This window comes from Tiliqua scincoides, chromosome 9 (genome assembly GCF_035046505.1).
Source record: "Tiliqua scincoides isolate rTilSci1 chromosome 9, rTilSci1.hap2, whole genome shotgun sequence".
Lineage (NCBI taxonomy): Eukaryota > Metazoa > Chordata > Lepidosauria > Squamata > Scincidae > Tiliqua > Tiliqua scincoides.
The window spans coordinates 33,240,690-33,258,951 of record NC_089829.1 but is presented as its reverse complement, the minus strand read 5'-3'; the positions used below and the strand labels follow the sequence as shown (position 1 = coordinate 33,258,951).

The 18,262-nt window shown below is 40.1% G+C and overlaps 1 protein-coding gene across 1 annotated transcript in view; it reads right to left on the bottom strand.

Moving 5' to 3' along the window:
- Positions 1–18,262, bottom strand: part of ITFG1 (integrin alpha FG-GAP repeat containing 1) — a 136,768-nt gene that overhangs the window by 71,950 nt on the left and 46,556 nt on the right. The window contains exons 8-10 of the mRNA XM_066636751.1: positions 15,484–15,568; positions 5,302–5,396; positions 2,251–2,423 (exon numbers count right to left, since the gene is read on the bottom strand). Coding sequence (XP_066492848.1) covers positions 2,251–2,423; positions 5,302–5,396; positions 15,484–15,568 — 353 coding nt within the window. The remainder of the gene's footprint in view (positions 1–2,250; positions 2,424–5,301; positions 5,397–15,483; positions 15,569–18,262) is intronic.

The following is an 18,262-nucleotide window of genomic DNA, read 5'->3' as shown; positions in this document are numbered from 1 at the left end:
CTAAAGCACAAAAATCAACAGATTTCTTGTTAGATAGATTCAACAATGAGTGCCAAATAAATGAACTTAACATGTGAATTTGTTCCATGGAGGGCATCCATAAAAGGCAGCTCCATTTAGCTTTAATTTTTTACATGCCCAGCAGACGAACAGCGTCCTAGCTCCTAGACGTCACATACAAAAAAATGTTAAAATGACCGAACAAGATTCTCGGCTCAAAACACATGCATTTTAAAGTTTCCCTCTTATTATGGATTACATTTCACGTCTGCCAGAGTAATCTGCATTTATACAGCTTTTAAAGTGGGGATTTTAAGGGATTTTGCTAAGTATTACAAGGTCTTTGAGGATTCCCATTCCTGTTCTCCTCCTTACCCCCCACCCCAAACTGTCAACAGTACAGCAAACTTTATGATGCTACAAGTGCTAGTTTAGGAAACTCTGTCCATTGAAATAATTTTAAAAAGCTGTTTTGAAAAGAGAAAGATTGTATCTTGATGAGTTACTGAGTTTTGGATTATTGGGGGGGGGGAGTCTGGATTTAAAAACTCAGCTGTGTTCCATGTGCAAAAATTCTGTTCTGATACTTGAATTGAGAATTCTTGATTTAGCTGGCTATAAGAAGTAGATGTCTATACTCAGCATTGTCTTCCAGTTTCTTTCTTAAGATGCTGAGCTTAATTTATAAAGCCTTGCATAATTTTGGGACAGCTAGTTTAATGCATTCATTCTACCCCTATGCATCTTCATAGGAAATTAAAATCACACTAAATATTCTTAGCAACATCCCACCTAAGAAGCTTTGGGCTGTAAATTACTACAATATACTACATCCAGATGTTTATATACAGCAGAGTAAAGCGGTCTAGGTGTCAAGCAGTTGTGGGTCACAGCAATGGCAGGTTTTTTTGGTGACACAGGGCTGGCAATGAGTAAAAATGCATATGACAGCTACCAGAAAATGCATTCTCAGTATATCCATCAAAATGAAATGGGTCAACAACTGCTTGAGGGGAGAGAAAAGCTGCCTCAGGCAAAAATGGAACTGACAATGCACATTGCAATACTGCCAGGAACAAAGCTCCTCCAGGGTAAAAAAGCTGTGTGTGTGGGAAGAGAGACAATGCCCTATAAGCAGAATGAAAATGTATATATTTTTTTAATCTGACCAAAGGGGAGGTGGCGTAATCAATAATGTGTTTCCAAAACAGAGGACAACACGGAAAGATGGAGGTGGTTGTTATTTTGGGAGATCATTAGACATGCCACTGAAACTGTAAAGGTTTCAGGTGACCTACAGCATTGTCAGTGAGATCAGGACAATGATACCTCGCAGCTGCCTGATTGCAACTGGTATAACTACTCTGACGTCACAGAAGTACAGAGTAACCTAAACCAAGAGTGTCAAGAGCTAAGTGAGACAAGAGAGCCTGAAAGCAGAACCTGAATTCAAAGGACAGCAGCCAACTTAAAAAATTATAAATGTTAATATTACCTATATGCCATGCATTTTCCAAAGACATATTGGTGTAGATGGATTGGCTTGAGTCGTCAAATACTTTAGAACCAAACACAAAAAAATGCTAGTACTTACAACTGGGATCCCAAAGATACATGCACTGGAGGGTTTGGGCATACCCAGCGGGATTTTTTAAATCCCCTCAACTGTTTTCAACAGCAGACTCCCATCACACCGCATTGCAAAGTGCATTTGAATGTTTACTAAGTCTGAAGAGTTTAGGAGGCAATTAGCACACATCAGTGGATGAAAGAGAAGGCATGAGAACCCGTGGAATGCTCCCAGTCCTCCTAAACATCCCACGTATTTCCAGAAATGTTATCTCTACTGTGACAGCAAAAGTATTCTGCTACATTATTAGTCTGATGAAATTTTACATTTAAAGTAAATATTAGCTGGCACTCTACACAATAAGGAGAAAAACACAAGCAATTCCTCCCTTCTGTAAGATCTGTTCCAGTGCGGAAGGACAGACCCAGTAACAACACTCCCTGTGCAATGCATTTTTCTTTCTGGGCTGCCACTGGTAACATCCAACTAAGTAGCAGAGAAGAGCAAAGGGGTTACTTGGTACAGAAACAGATATCCACTCGCCTTATAATCATTCAGGCACTTCTTCTGGAGATGCAATTCAACTCCTACACAGGACTATGGCATTTCAAACTAAGAATAATTTGATACACAATTGTGCCAAGAGGAAGACATGAAAATGCTGCTTTTGCTGACAATACCTTCCTGATGTATTTTTCAGTATGGCAAGCGCATCTGGGTAGCCATCCATGTTATAGTCCCCAATGTGAAGGGTGATTGGAACTGAAAATTTGGTTGATGTTGAATCACCAGTATATGGAACTAAGCCCCACAGAGTGCCTTTGTTCGTGAAGTCCTGCAGCACTGGGAACCACTGGGAAGCAGAAAGAAAAAATGCAAATTGTCAGAATATACTGACCAGCTATTTTGTGTCCCTGGACAGAAAATACCATCCCAGGTAGAGAGACGATGTGAAATGTTCACAAATGATCTAACTATTTGGTAGAAAAATGTTGTGGCTCAACTTCTGCAGGGGAAGAGGAAATTATAGGAACATATGAAGCTGCTCTCCAATGAGTCAAACTAAGGTTTCTAAGGTTTCAGATAGGGGTTTTTCCTTGTCCTGCGTAAACATGGCAGGAACTAGACCTGGGGCCTTATGCACACACATAATGATAAATCAGCAAGGAGAACATACCACAAGCATAGGGAGACTTAGGCCTGGGTGAACCTTTCACCTGCTGTCTGAATACCCCCCACAGATATTCCTCCACAGGCAACTTTCCACACATCAGGAGCCCATTGGAGGTGTGTGAGGGAGTCCTGTTCAATTCCTTGTTACCCTGCTACATATTTCCATTTCTTACCCCTGACTGTACCTGATTTCTTACGAAGTCTCAACTATCACTACACAGGTGTAGCAAGTATTGAATTTGATACAATTCAGTCACTTATGAGATTCAACTGCCTTACCCACTCTTGTCCACAGAGCCTATGTGGCATCCACAGGAGCTGTGACAGCACTCAGAACAGAAGCACTACTGGAACTAGGATACCTCCCTTCGCCCTACAGATAAAGTACTACAACATATCCCTGCTCCCCTTTTCACTTTCCTCTCACATTTCCTGCAATCTGTAAACTTTGTGTTTTATGGATCTAGGTGGTTATGATTGGGCTTTTGAAAAATCAAAATGAGAAAAACTAATAAACATTTTAAAGGGAACGGTGTGAACCATAGTAAAGATAGATTCATTAAAGTTGATTTGTGCTCAGTAGACACTGTTGTTGTCCAAGACAGTCATTTTTACAACTCTCCCCCTCCCCCCTCCCATTTAGTCAGAACAATGGCGTTCAAATGGAGTGGATCTTTACTTCCACTCAGAAGAATCTGCACAGAAAAATCCATTACTTTAGACAAAAAGAGTATCGGGAGCAGGCAGATAATTCATACACCACTCCTAAACATCCTGTAGATGGTATTATGATCAGAAGAAAGAGAAATTCAATTATATCAGCAAAAACTATTCCATTATGTATATAGGACTTGGTTGATTGAAACAGGAGACATTCTGTTCTTCATTCCTTTTATTCTTTATTACTATCACTTGCCCAGGGTCCCTATCCATTTCTTAGATCAGACAGGACTACAAATTTTGTCTCCTGGCAGGCAGGGGTGCAGATTGGATGACAGGACCATAGCAAGAGGACCTGTCAGAATCTTCTTTTAGTGGCTGCAAAGCTGAAAAGCAGTGCTCATTGGGATGGTCTGACATCCCTAACTCCAATCTATGCACCTAAAGTCACACTAACCTCCATTCAAAAGCATACCTGAAGTACATGTCCAATCTCCTTTTGTGGTCTGCAAAGGTGGCGATTCTATAGCTTCCTTAAGTGGCTTGCTCAACAGATGAACTGCTCCTCTATTTAGAAATTTAGTCTTAATGTTCTTAAACTCTTAAGTGGCTTCTCCATAGTTTAATGCAGTGGTTTCCAAACTGTGGGTCAGGACCCACCAGTGGGTCACAACCTGATTTTTGGTGGTCACAAAGCTGACAAGGAAAATGTATTGAGTTCCATGGAAAATGAAACAAAGCCGCACGTATGTGTTTAACCCATGAGCAGGTGAACACATCTCAGCTCTTATCAAGGGCCAGGCAAAGGGGAATGCAAAGCCACCAGAATGGTTCCAATCCAAAGAATGTGGAGCTCAACAAATACCCCAGAAGGCAGTCGTCGTCGTCCCCCCCCAAAATAGTAAAAAGGATAAACATAGAGGCTTGCGCAGCTGGTAAAGTGAAATTTTTTTTTCCTAGTCTCATAAAGCTAGGTGGGTCCCCATACAGTGTCATTTTAAAAAGTGGGTCCCAGTGTGAAAAAGTTTGGGAACCACTGGCTTAAAGCCATTGTTTCTTTCTGTATCCTCAGGAGACTGGATGAATTATGTGATGGTCAGATTTGTTATGGGGCATGTTTGTTACAATAAAGTATACAAAAAGTGTTAAAGGAAGTCATGTATGTGTAAACGTTTCAAGACGCTCTCTAGGGAGCGGCAATTGATGACAGCTCTCTGGTGAGTGTCCACCAAATAACTAAAGGTATTTACAGACAAGAAATCTCCTTTCACATGTTCACTTTTATCACAGCAAGAACTGTTGTAGTCATAGGATTGTCACATAATATCTGATGTGGTCCTAATTTTCCCATTGGGGTTAGATTTGTTCCTTTAATCCAGTGTTTCTCAAACTGTGGGTCAGGAGCCATTAGGTGGGTCATGAGCCAATTCTAAGTGGGTCACGTAGCACCTATTTAAGCTGTCATTGAAAATACAGGATACAGAGCTGCTGGGTAGGGTGGGCTCCCGGTGGGAGAGAGGCATGGTGTTTCTCCCTGAATAGATGGGAAGATGTGATACTGGAAAAGAGGGAGGGCTGTGTGATTGGAGAAGGATCCAAGTCTCCTTTCTGCTTTGAGTTCTGAACTGGAATGTTTGAATTCTGAGCTATGCCAAATAAAAGCATGAGCACTCAGTGTAATGGGACCTTTGGCTGATTGTGGTATCAGTTTGAAGCCTACATTGATATAATTTCTGGCCATGACATCACTTCCAGGTTAATGACATCAGTCCCAATGGGTCCTGACAGATTGTCATTCTAAAAAATGAGTTCCGGTGCTAAAAGGTTTGAGAACCACTGCTTTAATCTAATCAGCAAATCATGTGAATTTGACCTGTACAAAGAGAAACTCAACATACTTGATCTAAACTTGGTTTTGAAAGGTAGATGACACTCTTGTGGCAATCTTTATCCAAACAGGCTGGCAGCAAGAGCTCTGTCTGTCCATCACCATCTGACAGAAAAAGAGGAAAACAAAAATAAATTCAGCACTGAGAGTGAAGCATTTTCTTTTTCTTATCAGAAGAAATGCATGTGAATGGAAAGTCAATAAATTTTGATAAAACAAAGGGAGTGTCAAAATAATTAGATATGTCACAAACATTAACCCTGTGAGTCTGTTAGCTAGCCTCTTTGTTCATAACAAATACACAAAATTTTCCCCTTGTCAAAAACTGGAACACGTTTATGTATTACTGATAGGGAACTGTCTTGCAAGTCAAGTTGAGCAAGGCTAATACAAAAAGTAATTTTGATCCCCAATGCAGTAAAGAATATTTAGGTTTCGTAACACTTCATTCCAATACATGGTGAAGATATAGTGTTGGAAATCAAAAATGTGCTAGGAGCTCCCTTCTCCTCTCTTCCTGTGCACAAATCTTTCTTCTGCTACCAATCTAACCATGATGCAGTGTTATGTCTGTACAAGCTGGTTTACAAACCCTGATTAGCATTATCAGTCAGACATAATGCAGTACCAAGGACAGCTCCGGAAAGGGACGATGCACACGGCATGCTCTCAATCCATGGCTGGTTACGTAACTATAGCTATGAGACTGGGAATGCTACATTTATATCAGGCTTTAGAACTACATGTACAGTTTTACTTGTGGAAAAAAAGTATTGTGCTTCCATCCTCTCTCTCTACATTCAGCTCAAGTTGGACAACAATACTTTTATAACACAAAGTAAGATCACGAGAGTCCTTAACGCTAAAGTTTCTCCTGTACCAACAGATGAGGTGGTCAAGTACACTTCATGTAGACCAAAATGATAATGTAATTCACACTACCTGTGGGGGGTCACAAGGCTAAATAAACCTCCAAATATTAAAAAGAAGCAGCTCCCTGCATATAGAAAGGTGGATGACAAGGGAAAGGGTCTAGCTTAGACTTCTTTCCAATATACAGAGATGTTTTTAATGAAATATCTTACAAGTTCCCTTACATACAGCGCGGAACAGTACAGGTCACACACAGGTTTATTATGTTAGCTGCTGCCCCTGCAGCCTCTTCTTCCTGGGTCATATATCATTTCAATATCTTATTTTTAATATATTAGATTTGATGCTACCATGGGATGTGACTGCATTTGGGGAAATGTTACAGACCTGTACTTTTAACAGGATATTATGTAAATTATTTTAACAATGATAGTCAATGGGACTTACTCATGGGTAGGATTGCAGACTAGGATTGTCAAAAATTTTCCTGCTTGATGATGTCACTTCCGGTCATGACATCACTTCTGGTGGGTCCTGACAGATTCTCTTTCTAAAATGTGGGCCCCGGTGTTACGTGTGTGAGAACCACTGATCTAGGGTATCAATCTACTTGGAAAACTTGTTTAATTAAAAGGAAACAGCCTAGAACAAATAATCAGAAATTGAGAAAAAAGAAGACTACAAAATTCAGTTGATTCCCTTATGAGTATTTATGAGATAACCAATCTGTACAAAAGCCTTTTTGCTTGGCAAAAAAAAATAAATAAATCCAAATACTGTACTATGCTTACCTCTTTACCTCTAAATGCCAAGTAAAAAAGGCACTGAGAAAAATCTATGACATACGCAGAAAGTGTCTTTGGTTTATCCTCTGATAGTCTGTTCTCAGTGGGAAGATGCAACCTTTGCCATGGACATGCAAACTTGCTCTCTGTTCTGTTTTCCCACCCACTGTGATAACTTTTATCCCTCTATTTGGATTAATTTTCAATTTAAATAAAACCCTCCCAAAGCTTTGTCCTTTTTAATTAGGGATGTAAATACCTCAGCAGGAGGTGACACGGATGGGAAAGGGATTACATTAACACATCCTCTCCACCTCGATCAACTTTCAGGAGCTTACACAAAATATGACGAGGTCGCCCTGCCAAGTTCATTAATGAAGATATTACTTGTAGCAGGTTTTGAACCATTACAGTATTGGACCAATTGAAAGCTGCAAAAACCCACAGATAAGTTGAGGTAAAGGCTGGGATCTACAGATCCCATGAGCATAAAACAATACTTCAAGAAGCTTGCCAGTATCTTTCCCCTCCTGGCTGCAACCTCTCATGCTGCATCAAATAGCAATCTAGAACCACTACCACCCCTCTCCACATTCACAAACAGCTTTTCTGGAGGACAAAAGGGTCTGCAATGATATTGTAAGACACTGTAAGATATTGTAAGACAAGACACAGTCCTTAATTGGGGCTCTCCACAGTCAGGCTTTGGCCTCTCATGCTATCATTACTCTGTTCTCCAACTGCAATCTTGGAAGAACAAGGTCTTCACTTGAAATTTCAATGCAAAGTGGTTAAATAATAACTACAAAAGTCATTCTTCAGTCCTTATTCTCTATATTATAACTATAATATACAGCCAGGATGGTAAAGTGCAGGGGTATCAAACCTGTTTCATATAGTGTGTCAAATAGCATTAATGGCACCTGCTGAAGGCCAGAAGTGATATCATTAAGCAGGAAGCAACACGATGGCCAGAAATAAGCACTTTGTTTTTACATTAGTTGCAAATCACAGAAGAGAAAATGTGCAAATCTTGTTCATAATTTCAAGATATGAGAGAGCCCAATTATCATGCTGGGAGAGCCCAATTATAACAGGAGCCGAAGAAATTGTTTCCAGGGGTCGCATCTGGCCTGCGGGTCTTATGTTTGACACCCCTGGTATGGGTTCAAGAACTGGATGCAGAGCTGGAAAAATCCAGATCCAAATCCCTGCCCAGCCATGAAACTTGGGTCAGTCACTCTCTCTCAAACTCACCTACTTCACAGGGTTGTTGTGAGGACAAAAGGAGGGAAGAAACCATGTACACCAACCTGAGCTACTTGGAGGAAGGGTGGTATACAAATGTAAAAAATAAATTAAACCCCTGTAGTCATTGTGCAAATACACCAGATCAAACCCTTTAACACCAGATCAAACCCTTTAATTCAGAATTAATCTGAAGTAAGAGCTACTGCTAATGTGATAATAATTTTTTTAAAGCCTTGAGATTTTCCAGGATTGGAAATTAGGTCTTGCGATTGTTGCAAGGTTCATGCATTATACAGCAAGCAATGGTCCAGGAATGCATTACAGCCTGTAGAGAGCATTTCTATACAAGACAAACTTATTTTTAATTAAAGTATATTAAGTACTATTGTTCTATCCACCTAATTTCTAAATCTAATTCCAACACATGAAAGATTCTCCCAAAAACATGCCCATCTTTACAAATCATTTGACAAGTTTATTAAATGATTTTAATCAATCCTACTTCAAATCACTTTGAATGAAAATATATTCTAGACACCACAGTTTTAACACACATTGTAGACAATTCTATGAAGACTTGTAAATGAAGATATCTAATTTACTCGTTATTAATGTTCATGGTTGTCCAGAAGTGACTTAAATTATATTTCCCAATTTTCTTAATTCAATAGCTTTGTCATAATACCAATTTTTAAAAGAAAATTAAACTGATTAAGGGCACAATCCTAACCCACTTTCCAGCACTGACAGTGCAGTGCAGCTCTGAGGTAAGGGAACAAACATTCTCTTACTTTGAGGAGTTCTACATGACTGCCACCCAATTGCAGGATGTAGCATACGCCCACTGGCACAGCTATCCCAGTGCTGAAAAGCTGGTTAGGATTTGGGCCTCTAAGGCTTACTGTACCAAAGAACAACATGGAGAAAGATGCATTTCACTGAAGATGAGCTCAGCCAGAGCACAATATCGAGAGAAAAAATAGTTTTATGTAAGAGAGGACAAAAGAGCTGAGGCACTTCTGATCAGTGCTCTTTAAGACAGGCATTTTGGGGAAACTTTCATGGAACTTAAAATTGCCCACAGTTGCCTTAGAAATGAATAACTTGAGATTGCCATGTTTTCCATATGATCATCAGTGATCATTCTAAAAGAGAATAACAGCAACTTTTTGCTGCATGTGCAGAAGAATCTTCAGGATAAGTAAGGGGATTCTATGGTCTCTTGTTCCACAAGAGAACCAAAGAAAGTGGACCAACACAGCTGGGCTTAACACATCACTGTAGCCAGTAAATATACCCTGAAGCATTGACAGCATTTAAACAACCAGCACTTGCTAGAGAAGGGAAAGGAATCATTAGATGACCCCGACCAGCATGGGCGAGTCTTGACAGTCATGTTGATATTATGAGCTTAATTGGTGAGAAAATTTAATTGGATCAGAGAATTAACGTAGGCGTAGAAATCACTAAAGCGAAGATGGATTAAAAGAGATAAGCACACTTGCTTTTCCCCCCTCTGTGCTTAAGAAGTCCAAAATAACTGGTTACAGAACAGAAGGTTCAGGACCCAGCCTGCATAGCCTGAAATAATTCAGCAGGAGGCAACAGAGAGAGGTGACTTCTGAAACAGAAAGCACATCGTCCCATATTTTCTGTTAAATGCATACATGAGGGGAAACATAATGGGACCTTGACTGTACGATTGAACTCCTATTATAAAGAACACTTTCCCTCCTCCCACCTGCTGTGCACACTAATGAGACATCACCTGTTTACAAAAAGAAAACACTACTAAAGGCCATGCTTCCATAAACACAGTTCTGCCAAGGAAATGCAAAAGATTAAACACTTTCCCTGCAGATGCAATGCTGAAGCCAGGCTATTCCAATCTGGATGCATTTTTTAACCTGGGTAAAAGAAAAAAAGTTAACAAATTTCTGGTTGTTGAGTGGAACTCTGAGTACTGTGTGGAGTGTTCTGACAATCAAAGAAGCACAAGCCCTTTGTTACATTCCTCTCTCCCCACATCATGATAGTTTATTCATTGGAATGCACTGGTTGCTTCATCCCTTGCAGGATCTTTTCCACTCAGTACTACTATGAAGACAGAGACAATTCAGCTAAATTGTTGTTCTCGACTGGAAACATTGGATGAGTTACTCTCATACTTGCAGTCTGATTCAAATAGAAGTTAATCCAAAATATTCTGCTTAGGCTATTTTTAGTTTCATAAAACTGCTTCCTGAAAACAAATTCTTACTAGCTGGCCTGAGGTTATTGTGTAAGAAGCTCACATTCCCAAGATGCTTGCTTTCAGAACTTTGCATGTCTGAATGATCGTTGTAAATATTTTATGGGCCATCTACTATTTGTCTTTGGTTTGCTGCTTCAGCTGAATGAGCCACCTATAGTTTGAATTAGCCTTTGAAAATGGGACTGAAAGCCAGGATGAAACAGTCATTTATAATCATGAATATTGTGCTAAAACTATGGTCTGCCTGCTGCTTTTTGAGAACTAGAAAGATATAATTTCTCTGGTCAGGCTCAGTGAGCAACCGAACAGCTGTATTTTGGACCAACTGATATTTCCAAGAAGTCTTTAATGCAGTCCCAAGAATAATGCATAGTATCCTAACATGGAGGTTACCAGGCTCCCTCTGTCCAGGAAGGGTTGCAGCTGTCTCACTAGTCTTGGCTGGTAAAAAACACTTCGTGCCACTCAAGCCATGACAAAGCTAGATCCATAAAAAAACCCTAGACTGTGAACTTTGAACCTTTAGGGAGGAGGGGAACCATGGCCAGAATAGGTCGAACCACTTCCCCAGGCAGGTGAACTAACAGAACTTCCACCTTATCCAGACTGAGCCTCAGTTTATTTTCCTTCACCCAGTTCATTAGTGATTCCAGAAACCAATTCAGTACTTCTACTGCTTCTCTTGAGTCTGATGAAAGGGAGAAGTAGGCTTGGATGTCATTTGCATACTGATGACACCAAAATGACCTATGCAATGGTTTCAGGTACACTGCATAAGTTCCATGATGCCCAGTAGTCACCCAGCACAAGCTTCTCAAATTGGCCATCTAAGTACTAATAGAGCTAATAGACTGCAGTGCCCCAAACCAGATAGCTGGAAAGGTACCCATCTTCTGGAAGGGTACCACAGAAGGTGGAATCAAAGTACTGAAGTCCTGCAGAACTAACAGGGTTACGCTTTCCTTCTCCCTGCATAAACCACCCATCAGGACAACTAAGCCTGACAGGGTAATGAAGTCTGAAGGCAGAATGAAATGGATCCAGAAAATCAGTATCACTCAAGAATATCTGGGGAGTCATGGAAACCATTTGCTCAAGGGATATTTGCAGCAAAGGTCAGCCAGTTGCCATCTTCAAGATCCAAGGAAAGTTCCTTTAGAAGCAGTCTCCCATTTGTTTCTTTCATGGCACCAGATCCACTCTCTCATACAGTGAAGTTAAATTACCTCTAGTAACATCTTCTGGTAGGTGTTGAGCCTAGAAGGGCAACGGTTCAGCAAATAACTGTAGGCCACACTTCTCTGAACCCTCTGACATGCCCTGAAGCTGCAATAGCTGAAATTCATTCAGCAAAAACAGGACTTATTGGTACACTGGACACACTTACAGATTAAACTACAGAATAGGTGGCATCCAAGCTGAAGTGGATATAAGCAACTTCATCTTAGAAAAACTAAGCAAATAAGTCACAGCAGATCACCAAGAGTTTCTCTGAATCATTTTGCAAGTCCAGTAGAAGGTGGCTTTAACTTCCCTTAGAAGATCCTGCTCGTCTAAATACAACAGCATGGAGCAATAGTAACAAAAAAAGCATTGTTTCTTTGATGCCATCCCTGCTACAGATAAAACTTAAAAATAAGTTCTTGCCTTGCATTCAGTTGGATTAATTCAAAGTTTTCCATGACTTGCATTTCTATTCTTAAATGTTTAAAAGCTATACATGTTCGTATGAGCAGGAAAAGCTGCACTTATACCAACCTCTCTCAGCAGTTTATTACCTCTTAGCACTGGGACTGTTAATTGTTTTCTAGGTAAAGATTACTTTAAGTGTTATGAAAAAAAACAGAACTCCATCAGGCAAATTGTAAAGAAATGCGAATTTCAAGATTTCTTTAACTGTGTTTTTCCTTCTTTGGCACTTCCTGAAATTTAAGCTAATTCATGCTTCTATGAAGAGTGGCAGATTTCTAAAATTACAACTTTGGTGATATTATCCACTGCTGTTCACTATAACACTTGGTGAGATGAAATTCTATTCCAGATTACTTTTCTTCCTTGCATCTTTCAAAATAAATGTATTTGACATATACTTTATGCTTATTAGTATTCATGACATTTTCAATACCACCTGCTTCTGCGGAATCATTAACAGCTTCCTGCATCAGGACAATGCAAAAGTGAAGAAGCATGGACAAAATAGAGCTTTAATTATTTTGGTTACCCTCCCCCCCAAGTCAAATTTTATGATTTGTCTTTCTTTCAAAGACAACACTGCATGCAAATATGTGGCTGTCTTGCCTACGTTTTTTAATTTAACATCACAGCAAGAGCTATGAATACGATTTTGCAGTCTAACCCATATGTAGCTTTCACTTTGTTGTGTTGCTATTTATGCAGTTAAGCATCTCCAGTATCCACACTGGAGACAGTCAAATATCACTCAGGAGAGACTGTATTTAATTAAAAGGTCAAACAAAACTGCATAAGAATTTTTATGGGTAGTTTTAAGCAGCTGTTAGGGGGTCATCTATGACAGGATTATGTGGTCCTTGTTTCCAATCACTGATGAAAAGACATAATTTTAGGACAAGAATTACTAACAATATATGTCATTGCAGTCATGAGCCAGTCTGTATGCATCACAACACAAATTCAGTGTTCAAGGAAACCTATAACTGACAAGGAGAACAAATTATGAAAAAATGGCTTTGTGCAGTCTGTTCTGCACCATTTAAAATAGCAACAGGTGACCATCCTCTGACACGATTCTGAATATCTAAAAACACAGAATATCTTAACCACTGTTTCCCAACCTAGGAGGTGTGCATGTTCACTTTTGGGATACTACCCCCTTAAGGAGGGTAGTGACCCAACTGGGGACCCATAAGTGCTGTTAGTTCACTGCCCACCACCACTGAACACGGATAAGTAAAAAAAACATTTTAAAAACTTAATTGTGTTCTGTGGCAGCAGCAGTAAAACCCGGAAGTGCTGTACTAATGGCACAGAAGAGTCTCTGGTTGGGTTGCTACCCTTTTTAAGGGAGTAGCACCCAACCAAAGATTGGGAACTGCCGCTCTAAAGGAAACCTGCCTAACCTTTGGCTCATTCAGATCACAGAGCTTTACTAGATCTCAGTCAGACCACTTCAAGCTGTGCTCTGTGCTAAGAGCTCAGTTCCCCTAAGCCTCTAAGTTTGGAGCTTTTCCTAGTACAACTCTGCCTGGGCTATGATGAGTATCCAGGATGAAAAATATATGGCATTTTGAAGGATGGCTGACAACTCAAACTTGACAAGCAGGATCTTGCCTTATATTCTGAACCAGAGAAAATGTTCTAAGACAGTGGTTCTCAAATTGGTGGGTCGTGACCCACCAGTTCATGTAAAAGTTCCCCCTTCCCTTTAAGGGGCGGGGGAATGGGAGAGGTAGGGAAGCGATCCCCAAGATTGTGTCCGTATGGGGGAGGCGAGGGGGGGTGCTTTTAACTTTCGTTATGTAGGCAGGGCTGCAGCAGTTCTGCAGGAGGTGCGGGGAGCCCTGCACAGCACACTGCAGCATTCCCCAAGGCTTGGAACATTCAGAAAAAGCAGACGCAAAGCACTTCTGTTTTGCATGTCCCTGCACTAGCCCCTCCTCCACAAAGACTTACTGAGGGAGTAAAACTGTGCTCTGCAAAACTCCCTCAGAGTTTGAGAACCACTGTTTTAGGGGAAATAATGCTTGATTTGTACTATTACCTAGACAAATTCCTATTGTGAACCTGGTAATTATTAACTTTGATACAACTACAAACAGAAAAACCACATTTTCTAGATTTCCCTTGAGGGTCACGGAGGAGATTTCTGTTTGCCACAAATGATGGGCACTGTTCCCTTTAAGCTCCATCAAAATTGAGCTCCAAGCAACTTGGAGTTTGGTGCTTTCAGAAGTCGGACAATGACATCTGACGCCATTGCCATTCATCTGGAAACGGCGCAGAGCTGCTGAGGAGCTGGAAAAGGGATTCATGCAGCAGAAGGGACCTCTTAATGGGAATACTGGTGGTAGACTATTTTACAATTTGCAAATCCCACAGGGAATTGGAAGATTCCCCAAAAGGAATTGCAATAGCTTGACATCTGAAATTCCTGCTTAAAATAGATAATAGCGTTCCTTATAATCATAGAACAAATTTACAAGTTAAGGACAGGGTTGGCCCAAGGCCGCTTGGAGACAAAAGTGGACTGGGAAATGCCAGTTGTTGCCTGGTTGCTTGGCAGTCACTGTTGCCTGGTTGCTTGGCAGCCTACCAATGGCTGTCTCCACTTGGCTTTGAAAAGGAAGGCAGAAAGAGAGAAGAAGAGGAAGTATGGAGGAAAGGAGAGAGTATCCAATGCTCTATCCCAGCACTCTCCTATTCACTTTCTCATTGCTATATTTCCCTTTTTAAATCTAGGGAATGAGATGGGTGGAGGCAAGTGTCAGGCACTTACTGCCAATATTCAGCCCAAACCTAAGGCCATTGCTTCAAGCTGCCTTATGGATGGGTCGGCCCTAGTTAAGAAAAAAATCTTAGCAGTTGTCCAAATACTACATTTTCAGCAGAACACAACATTTTAAGTATCAGCTTCATTTTACTTTTAAAACACACACAATGGTGCCTCATTTAGCCCCTACTAAAAAGCCGTACATCTTGCCGGCCCTAAATTGTTCTAAACTAGATTTACATATAAATTAAGTGTTCTCTTTGTTTTGAAGCTTAGTGAAACAACTGACAATGATAATCATTAAGAATGTTGACATGATTCATCAATCTTTTTATAAGCTATTTTAATTAATTTAAATGTTTCTCATGCATATCAAACTTTATAGGCATTTTTATCTGTTAAAGTCTTGTAAATGAATGCCTTAAGATTATAGGAAATGGTTTTACAAAATAGCACAATGAAACAGCAAATTCATTTCTTAATCACTCAAAGAGTTTCCTGATTTATATGACTGACACACACACCTATCAAATATTTGGGAAGGGGAAAAAGGAACCTCACCAAAATCGGCAAATACTGATTGTCCAACCATCATTACACCTTCGGGTTTCTTCTTTGTATATTTAGCACTGGAAAAGTTTCCATCCTGTCAGGGATAAATATATTAAAAAATGTGTAAAGTCACCATGTTAATCACAAACTTTTTTTGTGAATTTAAGGGGAAACACACACAAATGAAATAGCGCAATCTGATATTTCAAGAACCAATATATATTCAATCTTAGCAACATTCTTACATGCATTTATTAATTCATTTATTTAGTAAAAGTTTCACTTTGTGATCTGCGAAGCCTTTTCCTGTTAAAATGTTATTATTGACTTACGATTTTTCATATTTGGAGTTAACAATGCCAGCCAGATATTTTGATTCTTAGACTCAGCACAGCTGTTACCTCAGTGATCATAGTTAATGGATTAGATGAATTAAATTTGGTTAAGGAATATATAAGTAACAGTATTTCAAATTTTCTGGATCTCTGGTAGCTTCTCAGTTATTTAGAATAGGTTATTTTTTAATTAGATTTTTTGTAGCATTTTAACACAGTATCTGCAGATTACTGCAGACAATAAAATATCTTTATTCCTCTTGAGATTTTAGAGACACCCCTGTCTGGAAAATACCTTGAGTGCAAAATGCCTTCAGTGAAAACAAATGATTTTTTAATAAGTTATCTGCTTTTTGACATTTGAAACAATCCATTTGATAATATAATAAATCATTTTTGCAATGAACAGAACCATTTTATCAACAATTAGAAGAAAATTCTCCACTCCAATTCAGTAAGGTCTGGTGTGATTACCCAAGTATACTCTGAAGGCTAAACTACAGATAGGACCAAATTATGTTGATTTTAATACAGTTAAATTAAAAATGGGGTGGGTGGGTGGGTCAACAAGGACTTGGACTTTGTCGAGCACAGAAGGAGATTACTCAAGGCTTTCATTTTGTGCTATGGCTCCAATGGAATTTTTAGTCCTTAAGCTTGGAGGATTACCTCCTCCCATATTAACATGTCTCCCTGCTAAGATCAATAGCAAAAGCCCTCTTGTGTCAATTTCAGACCCTTGATTGGTTGGGATCTAGGAGAAAATCTTCTCTGATATGCTGCCCAGGCTTCAAACTCTCCTCCTTGGGGAGATACAGCTGACTCCTCCCCGTTAGCTTTCTGCAAGGTCAGGATGATAGTGTTGACTGAGTGCTTTTAACCTGTTGGTACAAGTTTTTATCCTGACGCTTTACACTGCATTTCATCACAACTCTGCACAGAGCACTTTTAGTGCTGTTTTTAGCACTGTTTTATTTATTACTGTATTTTTTATACTTTTTTCCTACTGTCACCAGTTTTGACCATTGTTTAAATATGGAAAATCAGGATATGACTATCTAAAATAGACTAGCAAACAACCTGCAGCATGAGGAAAAACAGTTCAATATTATGATGAATCAGATAAAATTCATACCCCACCTTTGTTCATTTATATAATGTCGAAGGCAATTTACAAAAAAAGCAACAGCTAATCAATTAAGAACCATGGAAACATTACAAAGAAATACCTCCTCCCTGCATGCCACTGTCTCAACCTTGATATCTTCCCATAGCTGCAATTTAAACTACAACAAGATGCCAAGCAGCGCCAAAATACATGTTGAACATAATGTATGGTTTGGTCCTGAGCAGGCACTCAGGAGAGGTTGAGTCACCAGAGGACAGGTGACTCTGGATTTAATTTTGTGCGGTACGCAGGACCTGGTTAGAGATGTAAACGTTACTGAGCCATTGGGGAACAGTGATCATGCTGCGATCCGTTTTGACGTGCACGTTGGGGGAAGAATACCAGGCAAATCTCTAACAAAAACCCTTGACTTCCGACGGGCGGACTTCCCTCAAATGAGGAGGCTGGTTAGGAGGAGGTTGAAAGGGAGGGTAAAAAGAGTCCAATCTCTCCAAAGTGCATGGAGGCTGCTTAAAACAACAGTAATAGAGGCCCAGCAGAGGTGTATACCGCAAAGAAAGAAGGGTTCCACTAAATCCAGGAGAGTGCCCGCATGGCTAACCAGCCAAGTTAGAGAGGCTGTGAAGGGCAAGGAAGCTTCCTTCCGTAAATGGAAGTCTTGCCCTAATGAAGAGAATAAAAAGGAACATAAACTGTGGCAAAAGAAATGTAAGAAGGTGATAGGGGAGGCCAAGCGAGACTATGAGGAACGCATGGCCAGCAACATTAAGGGGAATAATAAAAGCTTCTTCAAATATGTTAGAAGCAGGAAACCCGCCAGAGAAGCGGTTGGCCCTCTGGATGGTGAGGGAGGGAAAGGGGAGATAAAAGGAGACTTAGAGATGGCAGAGAAATTAAATGAGTTCTTTGCATCTGTCTTCACGGCAGAAGACCTCGGGCAGATACCGCTGCCCGAACGGCCCCTCCTAACCGAGGAGTTAAGTCAGATAGAGGTTAAAAGAGAAGATGTTTCAGACCTCATTGATAAATTAAAGATCAATAAGTCACCGGGCCCTGATGGCATACACCCAAGGGTTATTAAGGAATTGAAGAATGAAGTTGCAGATCTCTTGACTAAGGTATGCAACTTGTCCCTCAAAACGGCCACGGTACCAGAAGATTGGAGGATAGCAAATGTCACGCCTATTTTTAAAAAGGGAAAGAGGGGGGACCCGGGAAACTATAGGCCGGTCAGCCTAACATCCATACCGGGTAAGATGGTGGAATGCCTCATCAAAGATAGGATCTCAAAACACATAGACGAACAGGCCTTGCTGAGGGAGAG